General features: G+C 44.8%; 1 protein-coding gene across 1 annotated transcript in view; it reads left to right on the forward strand.

Moving 5' to 3' along the window:
- STRC (stereocilin) overlaps nt 1-23453 on the forward strand; it is a 543934-nt gene that overhangs the window by 206223 nt on the left and 314258 nt on the right. Inside the window, exon 13 of the mRNA XM_069624197.1 lies at nt 19709-19876. Within this exon, the coding sequence (XP_069480298.1) occupies nt 19709-19876 (168 nt within the window). The remainder of the gene's footprint in view (nt 1-19708; nt 19877-23453) is intronic.

Raw genomic sequence — 23453 nt, forward strand, 5'->3', positions numbered from 1 at the left:
CTGGGTGAGTAGCCTTTTTGGTAAAGAGATACCACTGTGGGGGGCAAAACCAGTCCCTGACCCTTTATTCGGTCAGTGACCCAAAGTATGTATGTGTTGGATACATGTTTTCATTTGTAGTTATGGACAGAACTCAGGTTTGAATAGAATTGTGGACAGAGGCCTTCATTTTTGTAAGACATCCTGACAAGTACCTACTTACCTTTTTTCTTTCTAGAGTAGGGCACAGAATCTGATGTTAAGGGACAGTTTAGGATTTTTTTTAATTAACAGAATAGAGAAACATTCAGAGAATATGCCACAGTGTCTGTGTTCTGTTTCTGACCTACCACACATGACTGAGGATGATGACATGAAACCACAGAGACAGAGATCTACAGCCAGCAATTTCCACAACAAACAACAATTTCCAATGGGTAGTTCTCCTCGTGCACGGGTTTACTACATTGCAACATCAGATTTCGGAGGAAGTGATCTCATATTCTTGATTTGGAATTCTTTGTGGACATTGAAGAATTGCAACTGCCTGGAAGCTTTCTTTTGAGGAGAAAGGTCCCAGCCACTCTCCTCAAAAACCTATGACATTCCTGCAAACAGTTGTTCAACAATGTCAGAAACATGAAACTAAGACGCTGATCAAGATACTGGGACTAAGAATAAACAAATAATACCTGCACCATGTGATCTAGAAGACGATTTGTCTACACATTTTTAACCCTCAGTGGCTCCTCTCATCAGACATAAGCACACTATGTCGGCACCAAGAGTTGCTCAACAAGTTTTTCACTCTGAGACACTAATAACAGAGGGGCAGCATTTAGAGCCTGGAATTGAATCAGGGCATCATTTGGACAAATGGTGGCTTCCTCTTGGTGATCCTAAAGACAGGTATGACTGTCCTGATGAATGGTTATGGTTCCTTTTAGGTTATGTTTTCTCAGCTGAGAAATTGGAGCTTCCCTCAAATTAAGGAGATGATTGGGAAGGCTTCCTTGCCTCACAGACAGACACATCAGCTCCTCCTTCAAAGTTGTCACCACATGCAATGTGGTATTATTTCACCACATGATGCCAAAGACTGTGCTCTCTTCAGCCTTAAGGTTACAGAAGATGAGAACAAATCCTTCCACTACGACCACAAGAAGGAGAGTGGTCACTACATTCTCTGTTCTAGACAACTTCAGGGACTCTGCGAAACAGGTCATGAAGGCACAGCTAACACCTTATTTAGGGGATAAAGTCAGTTGGGCATTCCGGCTAGGATCAGGTATGCTGTGATGTTCCCCTACCACAAACCCTTGCATTGATATCTTCTGCTAGATGTATAGGGTGATGGCTTTGTCCAGACCTGATATTATATGGTATGATATGATAGGTTATTTATAAAGCGCTTAATACCCAGAGGTTTCTGAGCCCAGACCTGGGGATCAAACCTGTTTTGCTCCGTGTCGTTTTGCTTTCAAGGTGAGCACGTTGCCCCTGAGCTATCCTCCCGAGACATAGGTATGAATTTGATAAGGGCATCGTTTGTTATAACATGGACGCATATAAAAAGCAATTTATTTAGGGACAGCTCAGCCCCCTTATGCATTGATGGCTAGAAATAATGATTGACAAGTCGGTTACATCTGGTCATCAAAGTACATACATTAGGTAATAAAATCATATCACAGGAAGTTAGACACTTCTAGACAAAGGTGTGGCAGTGTTCCCCTATTGCTATCAGGGGTGGAGGTTTCATTCCAATAGCTTCCAAATGCCTAAGAACAATTTACAATGGAGACCCATTCTCGTTAACCCAACGTTCTGGTGAAAGATCATGACTGTGAGTCAGCAGATGTGTTTCCTGTATTATGGTAACCATATGACTTTCCAGGTAAGCATCAGCTTTTCTAGATTTAATAGGATGATTGGAAACTTAGATATTCAAAGACACCCTTTTTACATTATTCAATCTCACTCTTGTCATTGTTGAAAGTTTGAAAAGACCCTGGATGCCCCTTCGGAACCCAGGCACACCCTTCCACCAATATACAGATCAAGAACAACTTGCACACTATATAATACCTCACCTGGAAACCGCCTACTTTCAACCCAAAAGCTCAGTGACATCATAACCCCACCAATCATTCCTCATATATATATATATGAAACGAGCCCCACACAGGAAAACAGTGGCTCAAACTGAAAGAAACTAGGAGTCGCCGAAGCACCCCCTCTGACCCTGACTCAGAAACCCCTGTAACTTGAAATCGTGGTTAGTGCACTTGACAAGAAAAAAAGCCAACATATGGATGAACATGTAACATTGGAAATTGGCCATCATCTGAGCGCCTGGAACGAGAGGGATCCTGGAGATAACCACAGTGGTCTAGGTGAAACCCCAATCCACAACGACTGGCCATCGCTCATAAAGTGTTCCTGGGGAATGGCATGAGCCAAGCCTCCATGCAGGTGGTCCAGGAAGCTAGTTGCTGCTGGTGTGGAGAAGAAATGTGTCTTGCTGTTGTGTGTGATTCTGAGATTTTCTAGGAACATTATGGAGTACTGAACCTGCTTCTCCCCTATCAGTTTTGATTTCCATGCTGCATGCACAGAGAAGGTGAAATTGGTCAAAAAGATGATCTTATAACCCTTGAAGATGAGACCACTGTTCGAAGTGAGTATGAGGGGAGAGTCTGTATCAAAGAGTTGAGAAACCTAGTCGGGCCTCATCAGTCAGGTGAAGCTGAGCCTCTCTAAGACACACTGCACAATGGGTCCACATCTGGGTTACCCATGGTTACTTAGGGTAAAACCCCACGTTTTACAAAGTTACAAAGGAGTGTGGGAGCCCCACTACTGAGAATGAACATGGATCAAATACCCTGTTCTATGGAATTTCTTCCACTCAGGAGGTCTACAACCACATTTTCGCGCAATGCACCCTTCACAGAGAAGTATACATTTGCCTATTAGTCTTTGTCCCACCTACAAGGGAAGTCCAGCACCAAAATGCTAGGCACATCTCATCTAAACAAGAGTATCATTGGCAACCCCAGACCTTCGTTTTGGCCTAGTCGGGCCTCATCAGTGAGGTGTAACTGAATCTCTAAGACACAGTGAGCAAGTGGCCACGGCTGGATTACCCTGGGTTACTTACTGTCATGCCGCCGAGTTCCTGGCGTCTATGGAGCCGCTGGCGACGCAGAACTTAGTACCATTCGCTTTCAGCCACGCCCCCTGTTTCCTGGTTTCTCTTCCTCCGATTCCTATTGGTTGGGCGCTCCGCGGCCCGGTGTTTTAATCGCCCACTTCCGGGTCACGGATGCGTCGCAACGCTTCCGGTTTCGTCCGTTAGTCCTGAGTTGCTTGCTGCCTGTTGCTGTCTTCCGAGTTCTCGCTTGTCTGCCGGTCGAGTCCTCGTGTCCAGTCCGGCCCCTTCTTTTCTTCCTTCGTCCTTCCGCTAGTCCTATCTGCCTTTCTCTCACTCCCTTGGCTTTGCTTTCACTCGCCCGCCTCCCTTGCCCTCCTTCCAACTTGCTTACCCTCCATCCTTCCCATCTTCACTTACCGCTTTTTCTCCTCTTGTCTGTTCCGCTTATTCCGCTCTTCTGTTTTCTTCTTCCTCTCGCTCTGCTCCGTCCCTTCCGTGTTCCAGTACCCTGCCTTGTCCTTTTGGACTTCTCTCGCCTACCTTCAGTATTGTTTGCTGTGACCTTCCGTGTACCAGACTCCGGCCTGTTCCCCTGGACTGCCTTTGCTTGCTGTATTTGATACTTCCACTTCTAGCCTTGTGTACCAGACCCTCGGACCGCTTACTGGACTGCCTGTGTTCTGGGGTATTCACTCCACGTGTTGCCTCCAGACACTTTCCACCAGCTCTCACCCTTCAAGGATTCCTGGTTCCACGCCTCCAAGACACCCAACGTTAACACAGGGGTTTTTTGTGCCTAAGGGCTTTTTCCCCTCTTGGTCGATCCCGGGGGGGCACGGTGGCTTCCTTCCGGGGTTGTCCCTATCTACATAAAAAAAAAGGAGCAAGCTCGAAGAAAGGAAAAGAAGGGTTCCTGGAAGGAAGAAGAAGGTGAGGAGTCGGGAGAGGGGGAGATCTCAGAATCTACACTGTCGGACGAAGATATCACCGACCCCGGTGACACTTACGGCGAAACCCCAAGTTTTACAAAGTTACAAAGGAGTTTGGGAGCCCCTCTACTGAGATTTAACATGGGTCAAATATCCTGTTCTATGGAATTTCTTCCACTCAGGAGTGTCTACAACCATGTTTTAGCTCACTGCACCCTTCACAGACTAGAGGTATCCATTTGCATATCAGTCTTTGTCCCACCCACAAGGGCAGTCCAGCATCAAAATGCTAGGCAAATCTCCTCTGAGCAAAAGTACCATCAGCAACCCCAGACACGCATTTCGGCCTAGTCGGGCCTCATCAGTGAGGTGAAGTTGAGCCTCTCTTAGACACAGTGAGCAAAGGGTCCACATCTGGATTATGATTTCTCAATCATAGTCTCAACAAACCACTCCATGTTGGGGATATCTTCAGAAGATCCAAATGCAAACTCTGTCCCACTGTGACCTTGTGACAATGTGTATGTCCTAGTCCTAGGGTCTGCCTTACTTTTATGTACAAACTGGGACTTTAAAGCCCTCCGGAGACGGAGATACTAAACCAGGAAGTGAGCCATGTAGGACCTTTCCTCTAAAACCCTGTGTTTTCGTTCCCTAGGAAATGGTGGGTGACGAGGAGGAGGTCGAGCCCAACGGTCTCAGCTGGGCATATTGAGGAGGCAGCTGATGTGATAAGGAGATTGAAAAAAGTTCCAATGCGCCGTTGTGCGGAGTTAAGTTATAAAAGTTAAGCTGAGTTATTTTATCGTTCAACGCTGAAGCGGAGAGCGGAGTGTTACCAGGAAGAGTTACATAAAGAAATATTGTCGCGTATCGTGTCGTGAGGAGGCGTGGACCGCAACGAGCTGCTCCTGACCAACGGAGTGAGAGGAGGAGGGAGACGTTCTTCACGACTGGAAGAAAAGGTGATCTGCCGACTCCGGAGCCAGGTTTGAAGTTAGGAAGAGGCGGGGATGAGATCGAGCATTCGTTCGCCGACGGAGGGGAAAAAGGAAGACTCAGCCCGCAGGTAACGCTTCGTAACGAGGGGAGGAGTAAAAACCTATGACCTCGTAAGAGGCTGACAAAACAGAAGGATCGTTTGATTAACCCATAAGAGGGTTGAGAAGTGAAAGGGCGAAGAGAAATCCTTAAAGAAAGAGTCAGGCCACACGAACTTTATTACGTATGTGCAACAAAAGGAAATAAGGGCTTAACCATGTGGGGAGCCAAATGAAGTACGAAATTGCACACTTACAAAATAAAAACAAGCGAACATCCACATAAATGAACAGGGAAAAGAAAGAGGACTCTAGAAAATAGGGTGATGTACTGAAAGGACTTTTGAAAAGGAAGCCAACCGTGACAATTGGGAAACAGAAAAAAGCCAGCATGCTCATGCAGCCTTACTGAAAGAAATAAACAACATATGGCTCCAAGTGGAAAGAAAAGGAACATAGGGACCTTTGAACTTTATTAGCCCAGTCACAAGGTAAACAGAAGAGGAAAAGGAAGATCCTTTAAGAATCGAAACCTAAGAGCCAAAGTGAAACGTCAATCCGGAGAGACAGAGGAAAAGCAAAGCAAGAGACAAAAGGGGAAAAGAAGAGAGGAGAAGACAGAAGTAAAGACAAAGATAAATAAATAAGACCTCGAACAGTCCTTTAGATAAAACTTACCTTTTCAATTCCGGGCCAGCCAGACAAGACGACCTTCTCATTGAAGATTGGCGGAACCTTGCAGAAGAAGTATCCTTTTTCTGGCTTTTCTGAAAAGAAAAGAACTTGGTTAATAAAGAATTGGACTCTCTTTCAGTCCAAAGAAAACTACTTTTGGCTGAAGTCTCATAATTCTTGTTATTTTGTACCATTTAACCGTTAGGTTGTCACAGTTTGGTGTCAGTGGGATCCTGAGAACGCCATGGAGGACCTTATTAAGACACTGAGCGAGGGTCAACAACTATTACAACAAGCCCTACAAATGCAATCACAACAAGCTCAAGCTGACAGGTTAGCCTTCCAACAGGCCTTACAAATACAGCAAGCTCAACTACTCGAAGTCACAAATATACAAAACAATCCCCAGGTACCCACCTCTGTTTTACAGAAGTATTTGGCAGGCGAAGACCCAGGGCACTTCTTCATGAATTTTGAAAGAGTAGCTCGGAATGCACAGTGGCCCGCCGAGAGATGGTGTCATTACATCGCACCATTGATGACCGGTGAAATGCAATGTGCATATCAAGCGGCAAACCCTGCAGGTGATACCAGCTACACAGACATGAAAAAGGTGGTATTGGAACGGATGGGACACGACGAGGAAACTTATCGACTAAAGTTTAGAGAAGTCAAGTTGAAGGGAGATGAAACTCCAAGGCAGTTGTTTTATCGAGTAAAGGAATTGGCAGAGAAATGGTTACAACCTGGTACCTCTACTTCAGCCGAAATAACTGAAAAGGTCATTCTAGAACAGTTCGTCGAAGCTCTCCCTGGTCCGGTACAAAGGTGGGTCAAACAACATCCCAGGCTGTCCTTAACGGAGGCTGTCGAAGTGGCCTCAGCTTACCAAAAGGCTGGACAAGGGAAGGTGATGACATATCTGACAAGCTATAAACCACCCCTTTTGTTGAATAAGTCCGCTACAACACCAAGATGGCCTCACTCAATGCTCCGAAGATCAGAAGGTGACATAGTACGCTCCAGACCTAGCAGTGAGGGTCCGGTTAATTATCGTCAAGCTACTCTTACACCTAGAGGCCCACAATGTTTTGACTGTGGAGACTGGGGACATTTAGCAAGATTTTGTCCGAAAAAAACGAAAGCTGAACCAATGGAGGTCGGGGTACTCGAATCCCAAAAAGGAAATGAGGTTCCAGAAATGATGAATGGTAGATCGTCGCAGTATCTCTATACCTGTGATGCAGAGGTGGATGGAAAGCACACCACCGCGTTAATCGACTCAGGGAGCCTACAGACAGCCGTGACATCAGAGCTGGTAGGTGAAGATTATTATTCCTCAGGAAAAATTCCTATTCGATGTGTACATGGGGATGTAAGGGTTTACCCATCTAAGGAAATACAAATCAAGGTAGTCGGGGAAACAATGGGGGTGAAGGCAGCAGTATTACCTCATTTACCAAAACCACTTTTAATTGGCTCGGATATTCCAAAATTTCCCGACTTAGTTCATAAAATTGAGAAGAGCTGGTTGGAAACAGCCCCTTTCCATAGTGATGAAATACCTAGTCCAGTTCCTAAAATACAAAAAAGCAAAAAACTCAGACGCTGTCTAAAGGTAGAATGGAGAGCTAAAAATGTTCTCCCGGTAGCAGTGGACTGGAAGATCGAGGAAGACGGAGACAGTTTCAGGTCTGCTCAAGAGCTAGATCCTTTGCTACAATATGCACGGGAACAGGCTTTAGAAGAAGTAACAGGAGAAGGACCACGATTCATCAAGGAGAATGGGTTGTATTATAGATTAAGTAAGGCCAGAAATGGTGAGGAATTGAAACAGTTACTGATTCCCCATAAATTCTATCAGACTATATTGGAAGTCGCTCACATTCAAATTGGTGAAGGGCACTTAGGAACGGAGAAAACCACAAAAAAGATATTGGATAGATTTTATTGGCCTGGAGTGTACCAGCAGGTAGTCCGATTCTGTCAGACATGTGAGGACTGCCAGCGGAAGAACCGAGCCAATGTGAGAAAAGCACCACTTCAACCTATGCCACTAGTGATGGAACCGTTCAGTAGGATCGGAATAGATATTGTTGGACCTTTGGAGCCTACTCGAAGAGGTCACAAATACATTCTTGTAGTGGTCGATTATGCAACTAGATACCCCGAAGCCTTTCCCCTGAAAGCTACAAATACCCAGCAGATTTGTGACGCAATCATACCTTTCATTGGACGAGTTGGGATACCCCGAGAGATTGTCACCAACCGGGGGTCGAATTTCATGTCCAAGGTACTAGAACAAGTTTGTGAGACACTAAAAATAGAACATCTAAAAACCGCTGTGTACCACCCACAGACTGATGGGCTGGTGGAACGTTATAATTATACCATCAAGCAAATGCTGAAGAAAACGACTTCCCCAGAGAATAAAGACTGGGATAGAATACTTCCGTGGATATTAATGACACTCAGGAATACTCCACAGTCATCAACAGGATTTTCACCCTTTGAGTTAATGTTCGGGAGGCCCGTCCGTACTTTGTTAGACCTGTTAAAAGATACCTGGGAAGAGCAACCAAACCATGAGATAACATTAACGGAGAATGCCTCCCAACTACAGGAAAGAGTGGAAAAACTACAAAAAGTGGCTAGAGATAATCTTATCCAAGCACAGATAAGACAAGAGAAATACTACAATCAAAATACACAGTTACGTACTTTTAAGAAAGGAGATCAAGTACTCGTCTTGGTACCTACATCAGAGAACAAAATGCTGGCTACTTGGAAAGGTCCTTATGAGATTCAAGAAGTGTTGGGACCTTTGACCTGTAAAGTGAAACAGACAGACTGTAAATTTCCTTATCAAACATATCATGTCAATTTATTTAAGAAATGGAGATCTCCAGTCCCAACAACAGCCATGATATCCTTGAATGAAGTAGCAGAAGAACAATTTCTCCAACTAAAGAAGAAAACTGGTTCCGAGAGCCTAAATATAAACCCAAGTTTGTCAGCTGTCCAAAAAACAGAATTGTCTAATGTCATACAAAGCTTTTCACATGTATTCTCCTCCCTACCAGGGAAAACTAGTCTAACAGATCATCGTATAGTCACCAAACCAGGGGCCGCAGTGAGACAAAGACCTTATCGAATCCCTGAGTCAAAGATCAAAGCCTTCAACCAAGAGGTCCAAGAAATGCTAGATTTAGGGATCATTGAACCCTCCTACAGTGATTGGTGCTCCCCAGTAGTCCTGGTACCGAAGCCGGATGGGGGAGTGAGATTCTGTATGGATTTTCGAAAAGTAAATGACATTTCTAAATTTGATGCATATCCAATGCCTCGAATAGAAGATCTCCTGAACAATTTAGGGAAGGCGAGGATCTTGACTACAATTGATTTAACCAAAGGTTACTGGCAAATTCCTCTGCTTCCCGCAGATAAGGAAAAGACGGCATTTGCCACACCCACGGGTTTGTATCAATTTACGGTACTACCCTTCGGGTTGCATGGAGCTCCGGCAACCTTTCAGCGACTGATGAACCATATTATCAAAGGACATGAACAGTATGTCGGTGCTTACCTTGATGATATCATAGTATACAGCAACACCTGGACAGAACATCTGCAACACCTTACCAGAATACTTAAAACCTTGGAAACGACAGGGTTACACATAAATCCCAAAAAAACTCATGTTGCTATGTTTCATACAAAGTATTTGGGGTATTACGTCGGTCAGGGGATCATCAGACCCCAAGAGGAGAAGATCAAGGCCATAAAACAATTGAAATTTCCGGCTACCCCGAAACAAGTACGGGCATTTCTAGGGTTCGTGGGATACTATCGAAGATTTATTCCACACTTTTCTACTCTAGCCAGCCCTCTCACAGATCTCTTAAAAAAGGGCTCCGCGACAAAGAAAACGTGGGAGACTTTGGAGACTTTACAAGCGTTTAAGGCTTTAAAGGAGGCCCTCACCGAAAGAGCTGTCTTACACTGCCCGGATTTTAACGCCCCGTTTTATCTACACACCGATGCCTCGGGTACCGGACTCGGAGCTGTGCTGTTCCAGGATCAGGGAGAGAAAGAAAGGCCCATACTCTTCATTAGTCGGAAGCTGTTACCACACGAGTTGAATTACCCAACTATCGAGAAGGAGTGTTTGGCCGTAAAGTGGGCTATTGACGCTTTAAGATATTATCTGTTAGGTCGAGAGTTCACTTTAATAACAGATCATGCTCCCCTGGTCTGGCTTGCTCGGAACAAGGATTCAAATCAAAGAATACTTAGATGGTTTCTTTCCCTCCAGCCCTTCTCCTTTAGAACAATTCATAAACCAGGGAAACTGTTAGCCCAAGCTGATTATCTGTCCAGGGAAGAAACCCTTCCCGATCGTAAGGGTTTAGTAGAGGGGGTGTGACAATGTGTATGTCCTAGTCCTAGGGTCTGCCTTACTTTTATGTACAAACTGGGACTTTGAAGCCCTCCGGAGACGGAGATACTAAACCAGGAAGTGAGCCAAGTAGGACCTTTCCTCTAAAACCCTGTGTTTTCGTTCCCTAGGAAACAGTGGGTGACGAGGAGGAGGTTGAGCCCAACGGTCTCAGCTGGGCATATTGAGGAGGCAGCTGATGTGATAAGGAGATTGAAAAAAGTTCCAATGCGCCGTTGTGCGGAGTTAAGCTGAGTTATTTTATCGTTCAACGCTGAAGCGGAGAGCGGAGTGTTACCAGGAAGAGTTACATAAAGGAATACTGCCGCGTATCGTGTCGTGAGGAGGCGCGGACCGCGACGAGCTGCTCCTGACCAACGGAGTGAGAGGAGGAGGGAGACGTCCTTCACGACTGGAAGAAAAGGTGATCTGCCGACTCCGAGCCGAGGTTTGAAGTTAGGAAGAGGCGGGGATGAGATCGAGCATTCGTTCGCCGATGGAGGGGAAAAAGGAAGACTCAGCCCGCAGGTAACGCTCCGTAACGAGGGGAGGAGTAAAAACCTATGACCTCGTAAGAGGCTGACAAAACAGAAGGATCGTTTGATTAACCCATAAGAGGGTTGAGAAGTGAAAGGGCGAAGAGAAATCCTTAAAGAAAGAGTCAGGCCACACAAACTTTATTACGTATGTGCAACAAAAGGAAATAAGGGCTTAACCATGTGGGGATCCAAATGAAGTACGAAATTGCACACTTACAAAATAAAAACAAGCGAACATCCACATAAATGAACAGGGAAAAGAAAGAGGACTCTAGAAAATAGGGTGATGTACTGAAAGGACTTTTTAAAAGGAAGCCAACCGTGACAATTGGGAAACAGAAAAAAGCCAGCCTGCTCATACAGCCTTACTGAAAGAAATAAACAACATATGGCTCGAAGTGGAAAGAAAAGGAACATAGAGACCTTTGAACTTTATTAGCCCAGTCACAAGGTAAACAGAAGAGGAAAAGGAAGATCCTTTAAGAATCGAAACCTAAGAGCCAAAGTGAAACGTCAATCCGGAGGAAAAGCAAAGCAAGAGACAAAAGGGGAAAAGAAGAGAGGAGAAGACAGAAGTAAAGACAAAGATAAATAAATAAGACCTCGAACAGTCCTTCAGATAAAACTTACCTTTTCAATTCCGGGCCAGCCAGACAAGACGACCTTCTCATTGAAGATTGGCGGAACCTTGCAGAAGAAGTATCCTTTTTCTGGCTTTTCTGAAAAGAACTTGGTTAATAAAGAATTGGACTCTCTTTCAGTCCAAAGAAAACTACTTTTGGCTGAAGTCTCATAATTCTTGTTATTTTGTACCATTTAACCATTAGGTTGTCACAGACCTCCTATTGATGTCCTTATTTCTTCCTCCAAGCTCTTTGGATATTTTTTCATCATCATCAAAGCAGTTTATTCTGAAATAAAATCCATAAAACGTTCACTAAATATACAATATCCACCAAAAGGCTTCCCAAAGAACCCCAAAAATATAAAAAAAAGAAACGTAAGCACTAACAAAAAACACATAGAATTATGAATTCATTAAAAAATCATTTTAAAAATCAAGTATGATAAACATTTCATTGGGAAACCATTTTAGCAATCTGTCTCTGATTCTCACAGAGGATCTTAGATATTCCACCATTGCCATGCAATGATGGGAATCTCCTCCTTAGAAGCGGCCAAAGTGCCCTCCACCTCAGAACATCTCTTCTCAATCTCTTCCAGCTTTTCCAGCTTACTCCTGTGCCAGTCTGGCGATGCCTGAAAACATTTGAATGTGCAGACCAGGCTGTTGCGTTTGACACTGATGCTATCTAAGCCAGACTTAAGTAGAGTGAACATTTCCCTGATGTACCCTTCACTTTCAGTATCCGTTTGGCAGCACTCATGGGCCTGAATGGGAGACCTGAGACTGCACAGGAATGTGTTTATTCTTCCTGCTGCCACCCTCAAAGGTTCATTTGGTTTTATCCTTAGCAGATTTTCCCATTCCAACAGCTGTGTCCAAGGGCTGCTGGCCGGTGAGAACTGTCAGAGCAGGATGCATGAAAAGTTTAACAGAAATCAGTCTAGATAATGAGGTGACTAATAGCATGGGTGGTGTGATGACTCCTGCAAAGTCTTCACAGAATCCCAGCCTAAAGTCTCCTCCCAGGTGGCCAGGGGAAGCCAGCCGCTACCTCCTCCTAACCCTGGGGATGGTATTAGTCGGGTGGGTCACCTGAGAGGAGAAGGCCACCAAGTGAATTGGATGACTCTGTTAGGAGAGGTACTCATCCTTTAATGAGGGTGAGGTTTCTCTAATACCAGAATACCTAATGGCCTCCTGTCATAGTAAGGCTTCACTTCCCAAAATTATCCAAATTATCAATGATGAAAACCCTTATGGTCAGCATAAGAATGATACATGTAAGGATCAGGGAACCAATACCACCACTTATGATCATTCTGATTCCACATTAGGTTTGAATCATAAAACCAAAGGTCAACTATTCATTCCTTTGAAACTTACTCCTGAAGATACATTTTATAACTCCTTAAATCACAGGGGATTAAACAATGTTGAAATTAACAAGCACATTAGGGACTTCAAGACCCATAATACCGTAGGTACTGGGAAGAGGAACTCAGAGTCACAGAACTATGGTGTACAGTTTAGTGGTTATAATAACCCACACCTGAACGGGACTTTTAAACATTTGAAATCCCCTCAGGTGGAGGCCATTCAGGAGGAGAAGCAGTGGAAGAAGCAGTGGGAGCAGATGAGGTAGGTGGAGTGAGAAAGAACTGCCGCTGTAGTGGAGGTGGGGCGCTGTGTCGTGGATGTAGCAGAGGTCGGAAACTCTGTAGAAAAAGGAGGACACACAGCGGGAAGTGGTACGAAGACTGGTTGTTCTGAGGGAGAGGAGCACTCCTGGTCCTGCCTGTGACTTTGGTGTGTGGCGTTTACTGGAGTGCGAGTGGAACATCAAAAGCTCCAACTTCAGAAGGCGCGAGTGAGGGAAATGTTACCGGAGCTGTCAGAGGCCTGTGCGAGTCTGACAAAGGAAGAAGGGGCAGCAGGTCCATTGGAGGCACATGGAAAGACTGGTGAGGTGGCCTCTGCCTGTGTCATGTAACCCGGGGGTGCCCTCAAAATAGAAATCCAGAGGAGAATAGCATTTGATCAGAGTGTAAAAGAATATTGCAACCACCTTTGCCAAAGACAAAAGGGAAGAATATTTAACCAAGGTGAATGTACTTTGAAGAGAAAAGCACTCGTAGAAGAAAATCGTAATCAGTATGCCAAAGCAAAAGAACGGCAATTAAAGAAAACCAGTATTGCCAAAGCCAAAGAACGGCAATTAAGGAAAACCAGTATTGCCAAAGCTAAGAAAGAAAGACTGATAAGGAAAAAAAAGATGGCAGAACAGAAGCCCTCCTTGTAACAATTATCAAGGGGGAGAGGAATATAATCGGCATTGCCTTGGGCAAATGAAACAGAGTGAGAAATGTTGTCAATGTGTTGTGACCTATTCATGAAACAGTTGTTGGGCTTTACTTTTCCACATTAAGGATTGAAGTGGGGAACATATGAAGCAGTCTCACCACAAGGTACTTGCAGTAGTGGTAGGAGTTTAATCCTGGAAGCCACCTATACCAGGAAAGGGACTATTAGTGGTGAGTCCTAGCAGGTTAGTTGACCAGGAAGAAGATAATTGAAGTGCTGCAATGTGGTAGAAGGTTATGGTGGCAAAAAAGTGGCAAGTCCATTTAATGTACTGTGATGAACTGTAGTAAAACCATCCTGACAGTACTTTTTTATGTATGAAGAAGAAATGTGGAAGTAGTTGTGTTTTTCAAAAAAGAGAAATTATATTGAACACTGACTGGAAGTGTTAAGTTAAAGTTGTGTATTTGTCAAACAAGAACTGTGGAACTTTGACAAGTATTTTAAGGAGTGACACATTCTGGTTCACCATAAGACTGTTCAAGAGCCAAGTGAAAGATTTATGGATTGAAAAGAACTGTGTGTTGTGTTTGAAGCAGAACTTGGCTATTGAAAGGAACTTTCTTAATTTGAACTTTGGTTTGGAAAATCCAGAAGTCATCCTGGGAAAGGGGATCCAAACCTGGTTACAAGGATACATGTTGGCAAAGTTTATGTTTGAATCTAACCGTTATTTTGGCCATATGATGTATGATTTATTTTATGTATATGTGTGAGGGACAGATACCTTTTTAGAGTGTTTTCCTTTAGTCTTAGTTGGACAGGTAGGGAAATCCCTGTTAGGTTAGGGGAACCAAGGCGCTTATTCCACCCTTATTATTTAATAAAATGGCTACTTGTGAAAAACCTCAATCTATTTTTCCGCCTCTCTTTTTCGACCCTTCACAGTGACTAGCCAATCAATTTAGGTAAGTCTTTTATTTTTGGGGTGTTCTTGTGGGACCAGTCTCCCCATAGTAATCCACCTCTCAGGTCCGGCCCACCTGGAAACGAAGCACTGGAAGAGATGAGGGTCTCAACTGGTAACCACATCTACAAAAGAGGGTGAGCTCTGGGCATGCAGTATATGCAAGTGAACCGCAGGCACACACTGTGTAGCCAACTATGAAACACTACTCAGACAGCCCCCTCCATTGCAGGTGAGTCAAGATTCAATACATGCCAAGGCCATGACCACACCGCTGCCCACTGTGAGAAACCTGAAGGTGTCTTACCTGCTAGCCCCGGGGATCTGTTATCCAGGTGGCCAGGACAAGGCCATCGCTATTGGATCCAGTTCCTGGGGGTGCACCAGTGCGGGAGGATCACCTTGATGGGGGGTCTTTGGGGAGTGGAAGTGGGACACCGAAGGGTGAGACATGGTATACCCTTCCTTATGACACCTTTTCCCAATCCTGCCCAGTAGTATATTCAGAAACTCTACCCCCCTTTTCCAACACAAACACTTGATCACACCGTGAACGACAACGGACTAATACCAGAGCCGTTTACCTGACAGGTCCCAACACAAGGGTCAGGCAGAGTCAGGAAATTGCAGACAACTACACACACCTGACTGGCCTTTACCTTCCCCATAGGGATAAAATGCGGAGGAAGCAGCTATTCAAGGACGGCAGTTCAAATAGAGGAGAAAGGTGGTGAGACCTGAAAGGACATCAAGGAGGGAGTTGCCCTTGCCCTTTTCAACCCAAACCCGCAAAGCCTCCGTAGTACCTTCTTGACTACAGTGTCAAATGAAACGCCAATGAGTTCAGCATAGCCGGTGAGTCGGAAGAACCTGATACTGGGCCGGCCTGTGTTAGGCTCAAGGTTGCAGTGGCAACATTAAGAAGATTAAGATACAAAGACTTTTTGTAAACATACTTGGTACCAGAGATTGAGGGGTACGGTGCCACGTGGGTGCTCATTTGAAGGTCTCTGGCTGGTACCCCTCTCCTGAACAAAGAGAATGGGCTTCATTACGAGTCCGGCAGTAGCCGTGCCGGTAAAACCGGCAGGCTGCCGCCAGACTCGTGGGGATTTACCAGCTCTGGACTTGCAGAAATTACCGGGGCATTACAGCCCCGGTGATCCGGTAATCCCATAGCCGGCATTCTGTAAATCCCCATTCCCATGGACTCCACGGGAATGTGGAAGTGGAAACACCGGCACCATGTCGTAATGGTGCCAGTGTTTCCGGGTCCTTCTGTGGCCGTGTGGTGTTACGCCCGCCAGGTCAGACCTAGTGGGTGTACCACCACACGGCCAGAGAACTCGTAGTTAGCCGGTCTGGAAAACGGTGCCGGTATGTTATATCCGGACCGGCTAACTTGTAATGAGGCCCAATGTGTTGAGAGCTAAAAGAGTATTGAAACTACAAGTACAGAGAGGCCATAGGGAAGGCCGGCGTAAGGTGTCAAGGTGATCATACAAGGATCAAGCCAAACCCCTTGTACAATCGAAAGTCCTTGACATGTTGCAGAAGTTTTGACGATTGTGAACCCGAGTGAGTGAATTGTGAAACAGGCGTTTGCGCCTGGCTGAGGGGAACACTGTGCAAACTGTGATTTTGTGAAACCTGCAGTTGCCATAGGCTAGCAGAGTGACCCAGAAATACGAGATTGCCCTTGGGAAGTCTCTGTTTAAATTGGCAAGTGCTCTGGGAAGTTGACACTGAGAGAAGGATCGGGACCTGGCTGAGGGGGATCCAAGGGTGAAGGGTAATCACCCGATGTGAAGATTGTTTTGTTGTTTTTGCATATCAGGCCCTCTGAAATAAGAGACTTTGCATGAGAAGAGACTTGGGCACAGAAGGCCGTGATATAGAGAAAATGAACTCTGGACTCAGGCCAGAGAAGCTCAGGAGTGCGCTTTGCTCAAGAGTCCCGCCTTGTCCCGTGCTAAAAACGTGGGGAAGGGAGACCCCGGCCATAACATCCTAATTTATAATTTTGTGAACACTTCTTTCTTTTCTTGTGAACATTATCCCACATTATTTTGTAGGATAGCGGTAAGGATTGGCAATAGGGTTTCTTAGAATAGGCCCTTTTTATTTGACTAGAGTCCACTTGGACTGTATTCTTATTATTTGAGGTCGTAGCTTGCTCCCATCTTCGATTTAGGTTTAGATTAGGAATTTATCTCACCCATTTTGCAGTTTAATAAACACGCTTGAACTGTGATTACTTGTGTCTGTCCTACTTTGATACCATGCCTTCCTTACACCACCCAGAAACACACCCTTACAAGACCTATACCTATGACAATGCCTTCTAAAACTCTTCCAGGTGCTGCCTAGCCAGACCAGTGCCTAGTTAAAAGGAGCCCCAGTGAAAGGATGTAGGGGAAGAGGAGGGGGTCCTCTGGGAGAGGCCTGGAGCTGCCTTAGCACGGGCGAGGAAGCTCGCACAAACCTCATGCCAAACCCGATCTCCAGTGTACCGCCAGGGTTTGCAGTGCTCCTACACAATGCGCAGGCAGAGGCCCCCACTGTTCACAGTGATACACCAGCAGCTCCTCTGCCCACTTCGAGCATTAACTCCTGCCACCACCAGAACTCAACATTATGCTTCTTCCACTGCCGCTGGATACACTGAGCAACCCCAAAATGTCCAGCTCACAGATAGAGGATCACCAGTCTTTCCTCCACCTACAAGACTGAACCTGCCTGCTTATATGATACATTTATGTTAATTTACTTGTTTTTTTTAATTTCTGTTATCTTTTTACCATAACTAATTTCAATTCTTCCCCCTTTCTGCGTGCCACCAGATACTTCCAATGTAACTTGCTCACTTTTCTTTCAAAGATGATTTTGAAATGTATTTTCGTGTTAGTTTGCCCCTTGTAGTTTGGATTGAACCTAGTAAGCGGTAGCCTTTGCTCCCTCATGTCTACGGGTTTGCTGTTTTTGCAACCTCATTACTATGGAATGGGCCCACCTATTCTCTGATTACTTGGCTTCACAGGAGTTGTAATGTGAACCTAATGACCCGAGATCTACTCGTCTCGGTGGACCTACTAGAGCTGCTTCCCTGGCTTGGAGGCTGGATTGAAATTGTACAGTGTTGTCAGGTATCTTCTTTCTGAAGCCTACAAGTCTATTTGGTTGATTTTCCATGTATGTGTCTGTGTGAATAAGTGTATGACTGCAATGGTATGTGGGAGGCTGGGTGTGTGGCTGTGTGAGATAGAGAGAGCGAGAGAGAGTGAGTGGGCAGAAGCAACGGATCCCATCATTCTCTGTCGTCTGACCCTCTATGGTTTATTCCTTGTCAGGCAGAATGTTTCAAAAACATTTTCTTTACTTACCTCAGTCTATTACCATATGCCCCTGGTGAGAAGGGAGTGGTAAACATGAGCTTAAGCCTCAATGGCATATGAGTTGGCTACCTACATATTTGGCTAATTCTTTGGATATCCGTTATTGTTTCGATGCTGAAAATTTTAAATCCGAAAATACTTATTCAAAATCTTTCGACAACTCAATAATCACGAACATCACCCCACCCCTGCCCGCTATCCCCCCTGCCTCTCCCTCCCTAACCCTAATACTTACCCCCGCTGCCCAACTTACCTTATCTCCTTCTCTATAGCGTTCACCCTGGGACTTGAGTTCTGCTTCTGCCTCATGGTCCTTTTCTTTTTTCTTCTTTTTTCTTTTAAACTTTCTTTGTCCCCCACTTTTCTTTTTGTGGAAGCATGGGACACTCCGACAACCCCAGAGGTTCCATAATGTCGACCAAGGGGAGCAGGGGCCACCCCTACAATCCCAGATCCCTTCATTGACATTATGCGACTGCATTTTTGTCTGTTTGTTTGTTTATTTTTTAACTTTTCTACGGATCCCAATTCTTCAAGTCATGGTGATGTGGTACTGGACTTTATATTATAGCTGTGAGAAATGTTTATCCTCCTTGATGAGAGGAGGGTATGACGTCCTTTCGTCGCGGGATGTTTTTTCGCTGGGTTTTTTACCGCGATTTTTTTTCTCGAAAAACCCCCAAAAAATGGTGGTAAAAAACACTGCGAAAAAACATCCCGCGATGAAATTACATGGAACCGCGAGGAGTAGGTCCATCGTGCAATGTCATGTCTGGGCGAGATCAGCCTGTCCATACCTGGTCTGCATACAGACATATAGTGGAGCTTATCACGGGTACAAAACAAAAAAAATCCATACATGAAATGTGTACTATTGTATAAAGCATTAGAGAAAAACTGAAAATGTCGGTTGTCATGCTTTGGAGCAATGGACTTTCTAGCTTCTGTGTTCTTCGTCAAGTTTGTCCCAGGCTGGGTGACATGGAGTTTAGGTTCTATGAAATTGAGTGATGAGATTGGATTGTCGTTTCTTCGGTTTGCAAGAACTTGTCTATTGTTGGTGGAGTTGTAATGACCTTGGCTCAGATTGTACACCATTTGATTTTCATTGGAACTCAATTCATAGCTACGCAAAATTTGGCACCGGGGACCTGGAATACGTTAGCACTCCAGTGTAACTAGGTTCGTCATTTGCACTGCAAAAGGGGAGGGTAAAAGGCAGCGTACAAGCGTGCATGCTGCCTTTGCCCTCCCTGTTTGCACTCTGCTGTGTAAATTGAGTAAACAGTGCCTGCCATGTACACATGGCAGGCAGCGTTTACAACGGAACCCTATGGAGTCTGCCTTCTTTTTGCCGGTACAAAAAGCCAGCAGACTCCATAGGGACCCCCAGCATTTGTGCTGGCATGAAAATTCTTGCCGGCGCAAATGCTGGACTGAAGCAGTTGAAACGCAATTGCTTTCCTCCCCTCCTCTCTGCCATACAAACTGAGGAAAATGAGATGCACCTTTAACTGAAAGCATCAAAGTCCTATGCTGGACTTTAACACTTTGAATTAACTGTACACCGCGCTCAAAATGAGCCCAATTGTGTTGTTTGCATTCACGTGTTACCATCCTTGGAGGAACCTTCAACAAGTTTGTTCTCCCCCACTGACAGGTGTCTCCTCAGATATTGGGAAGTCTGGGATCTCTGGTCTGTGGCCTTAGTCCCATGCTTCTGCAGAGTTTCTCCACCAGCTCCTTGGTCAGTATTTTACCAGACCTTACAAAACACGAGCGGGACCTCAGCCCTGCGCAGAGAATAACAATCGTGAGCACACTAGCGGTGAGTAGTCTGTAAGTTTAACCAGTCTAATATGTATGCATTTGATGTGGATGTCATAGAACGTCGAGGTGCTTTATAACAATCCTGCATGAGATCTGAAGGAGGATTTTCAGGGGTGTGGATGAGGGTTGATGCACTACAAATTTACCAACAACGTAACAGCAAATAAACCTGACCTTAGCAGTTGCTTCATGCAAGTCAACTCATGGATGACAACAAACACATTCAAACTTAACCAAACCATAACGAAATTGATTATTTGTGATATGACAACAACTGACCTGAAAAAGTGGGACCCTGTACACAACTGACAGAAATAATGTAAAATCTTGGTTTGTTCAAGTATAGTGCCCTCGCACTGACATCCCAGGTAAAATCCATTGTAAGAATCTGCTTTTTCCAACTCTGAATTATCATTCTCATCATGAAATATCTAACCTTCTCATGCAGAACTGTGGCAGCCGTCACACTTGTAATTTTCTGTGCAGACCACAGCAACATCCTTTATCTGGGTCTCCCGGAATGCTTATTAAACACCCTGCAAAGAGCCCAGAAATCTCCAGCCAGACTCCTCCAGGGACTCCGCAGATGAAAAATCATCACCCCCGCCATCTGAACATACCAGCGGTCCATAGTCAAACATAGGATACAGTTCAAAGTCTTGTGTATTGCCCACCACAACTTCCATGACAGGGTCCCAGAATCCACCAAAAAGTAATTCATCCAGTACAAGCAAGCCAGAGCTCTCAATAGACATGCATAGCCCTAAACCAGAAACACCACAGTGGATATATCTTCTCCTTTCTGTTTACCAAGCTCTGGAACTTGATCCCTGGGATCAGAAACATGGTTCTCGGATACTTTTACCACCAGCATCAACACCACCCTACCCGATGGGCATGAAATATAAACTTCGAACAGGATCAGCAAAAGAGGGGGAGGTATCGCCCTGGTCTAGCTTCAGAAACTCTGAGTCACCTTGGTTAACAGCCCCCACCACTAACTTTGACGGAATAACATGCAAATGTTACATCAATATCAATACCACATTAACAGTTACTGTGGTATACAAGCCGCTAGGCCCTAGTACTCATTCAATGGCCAGCATATCTAAGCACTATTCAGGCATCTTCAAGTAGAATATTGATAATGGATGATATCAACTTTTGGTTGGCTCAACCTTCCAATCCACCAACTAGCTTATTTACCCAAATTGTGACTTGGAGTTACTGCTTGGGTAATTAAAATAGCCCACAGACATGGTCATGCACTGGACAATCATTATTCCTTTGAAAGCACATTAATAAAAGTCTTGATGCCCCTCCCCCCACAAAATCAAAATTTTAACCTAAGGCAATTGGACAAAATTACCAAACAAAAATTGTGAGGAAAACATCATACCACCCAATAACTTGTCCGCTGATTGCCATCCCTCTTCTGAATACAGTGATATCTAAAGCCCTTTATATTATAACATGGAAATAAGTAAAAGAGTAAGTAAAGCCACCTCCACAAAAACAACAAATGGTTTGATGAAGAGCTAGTGAAACTAAAAAGAATATGTGGCAAGTTACAGCATAAATTGAAGAATCCCAATTCAAAGTGCCTTCAAAATAGCCAAACAAAAAGTACTTTCCAAAATAAACAGCAAGACTACCATAAAACAATCCAACACAAACAAAAATTGTTCTACCAAATCACATCAACTCTTCTAATTGGAAAACTGAAGTTTTCATAATTTACAAAAATCTAAGTGTCCTTCATCAAACTAGAAACATCCCCAAACCTTCTTCCCATTTGCTAATACTCTAGTAACAGCATTTCAGGATAACATCTCTACTATTCAAATAAAACATTATAACCCAAAAATCATCCAACAATAAGAGCCATGTGCGATAGTAACCGACCTGCCAGCCACTCTAGAGTTCAACAAAATCTCCACTTGATGATTTGATCAGGATAACAAAGACTCTTAAGGCATTGGGGAGCAAGCCATGCTTTAAAATCTTCATAAATGAACATTAAACCACCTTCGATCAACCAGATACAGAGCTTTTTAATGCCTCCTGTCACGATAGACATTGGGCCTCATTATGACCCTGGCAGTGACAGTATGAACGGTGCTGGTAAGGCACCGGCACCGTTCATACCGTCCCACTGCATTACGAGTTCTGCTCGCGGGTTTCTGACAGTGGGCTGTGCGGCACCCGTGAGCAACTAGTAATTGCGCCGGCACCATTATCAATGGTGCCGGCGCAGTCATTCTCCCCACCCCCATTCTGCCCTACTGGGCAGAATGGGGATCGGTAGCCAAGCAATACCGCCACCCGCGAATGTGCAATTACCGGCCCATTCATCTCGTAATGGTAGCGAGCATGGGGTAGCCGTGCCTGCCATACAGGCATGGCTACCGCCATGCTCGCAATGAGGCCCACTGAGTTCACAGACCACTCTTGACCGCTAAATCTGGTAATGGGGTTTAGAAAACAAATAACACAAAGAAATCCCCTTAGCTTCCAAGGCAAAAGATAACTCAAAGCTACTTCATAGGGTACTGATATTAAGAACATAAATTCTCAAGGGTTTTTCACCGGTCTCCAGATGGGATGTCGGTAAAACATTTTCATCCCTAAAAGTCTCTTAGGTGTGGGCTTTCTATGGAAGGTACAGAATTGATGTCTTATTATTTTCACATGGGTCTGGATGTTAGCTCGTTCCAGGATAGGGCCCAGCATTACACATGAGAGTCCTCTTCCACGAGGCAAGGGTGGAATCCCACATCTTTCTGGACCACCGGTCTGGTTGTTGACTCTCCCGTTCTATCGCTCTGCTCTATCCATCCCAACAGCGTGATCAAAATGGCAGAAAGAAAGCTCTATATATGACTCAGATCGTATGTTTTTCTGAACCACAATTTACGACCCGAGTCATATATAGAGCTGAGAGTAGAGAGATAGAACGAGAGAGTCAAAACCCAGACCAGTGGTCCAAAAAGATGAGGGATTGCACCCTTACCTCGTGGAAGAGGACTCTGACATGTAAGATCTCTCCTAGCTGCTCACCCAGCCTAGCCTCCTGGCCGCTACCCTATGAGCTCAATTCTCCACTCAGCTTGTGTTCCACCTCTGTAGACCAGGGCACATCCTCAACCCAGTTCCACTTTGTCTTGCTCCTCACACCGCTCCAAAATCTGCTTTTCCTCATTTCCTAAATCACCTCCAGCATTCCCTTTAACTGCTCCTCCTTTCCTGCTATCAACTATTTCCTCCACTTGCTGCTGTCTAACCTTCTTCTCCTTACCTTCACCTCCCACCTTGGCAGTATCTCCTTTCTCTATCAGATGCTGTTTAACCACCTCCTCCTTTAATCTACCTCTTTCCTTCTGACTTTCCCAAACTCCTCCAACAATTCTCCAACTTCCTCTTTAACTCTGCCTTCTTCATTCTACTCTTTCTAACTTTTCTCAAACTCTCCAACTTCCTCCTTCCTGTCTCGGCCTCCTACCTTTTGAGTTTTCTTAACCTATTCCATGTCTCAAACCTCCTCAAACAACCCTACAACCTTCTCCAACCAATCT

The sequence above is a fragment of the Ambystoma mexicanum genome, chromosome 11 (assembly GCF_040938575.1).
Source record: "Ambystoma mexicanum isolate Mex_15411 chromosome 11, UKY_AmexF1_1, whole genome shotgun sequence".
NCBI classification, from domain to species: Eukaryota; Metazoa; Chordata; class Amphibia; order Caudata; family Ambystomatidae; genus Ambystoma; species Ambystoma mexicanum.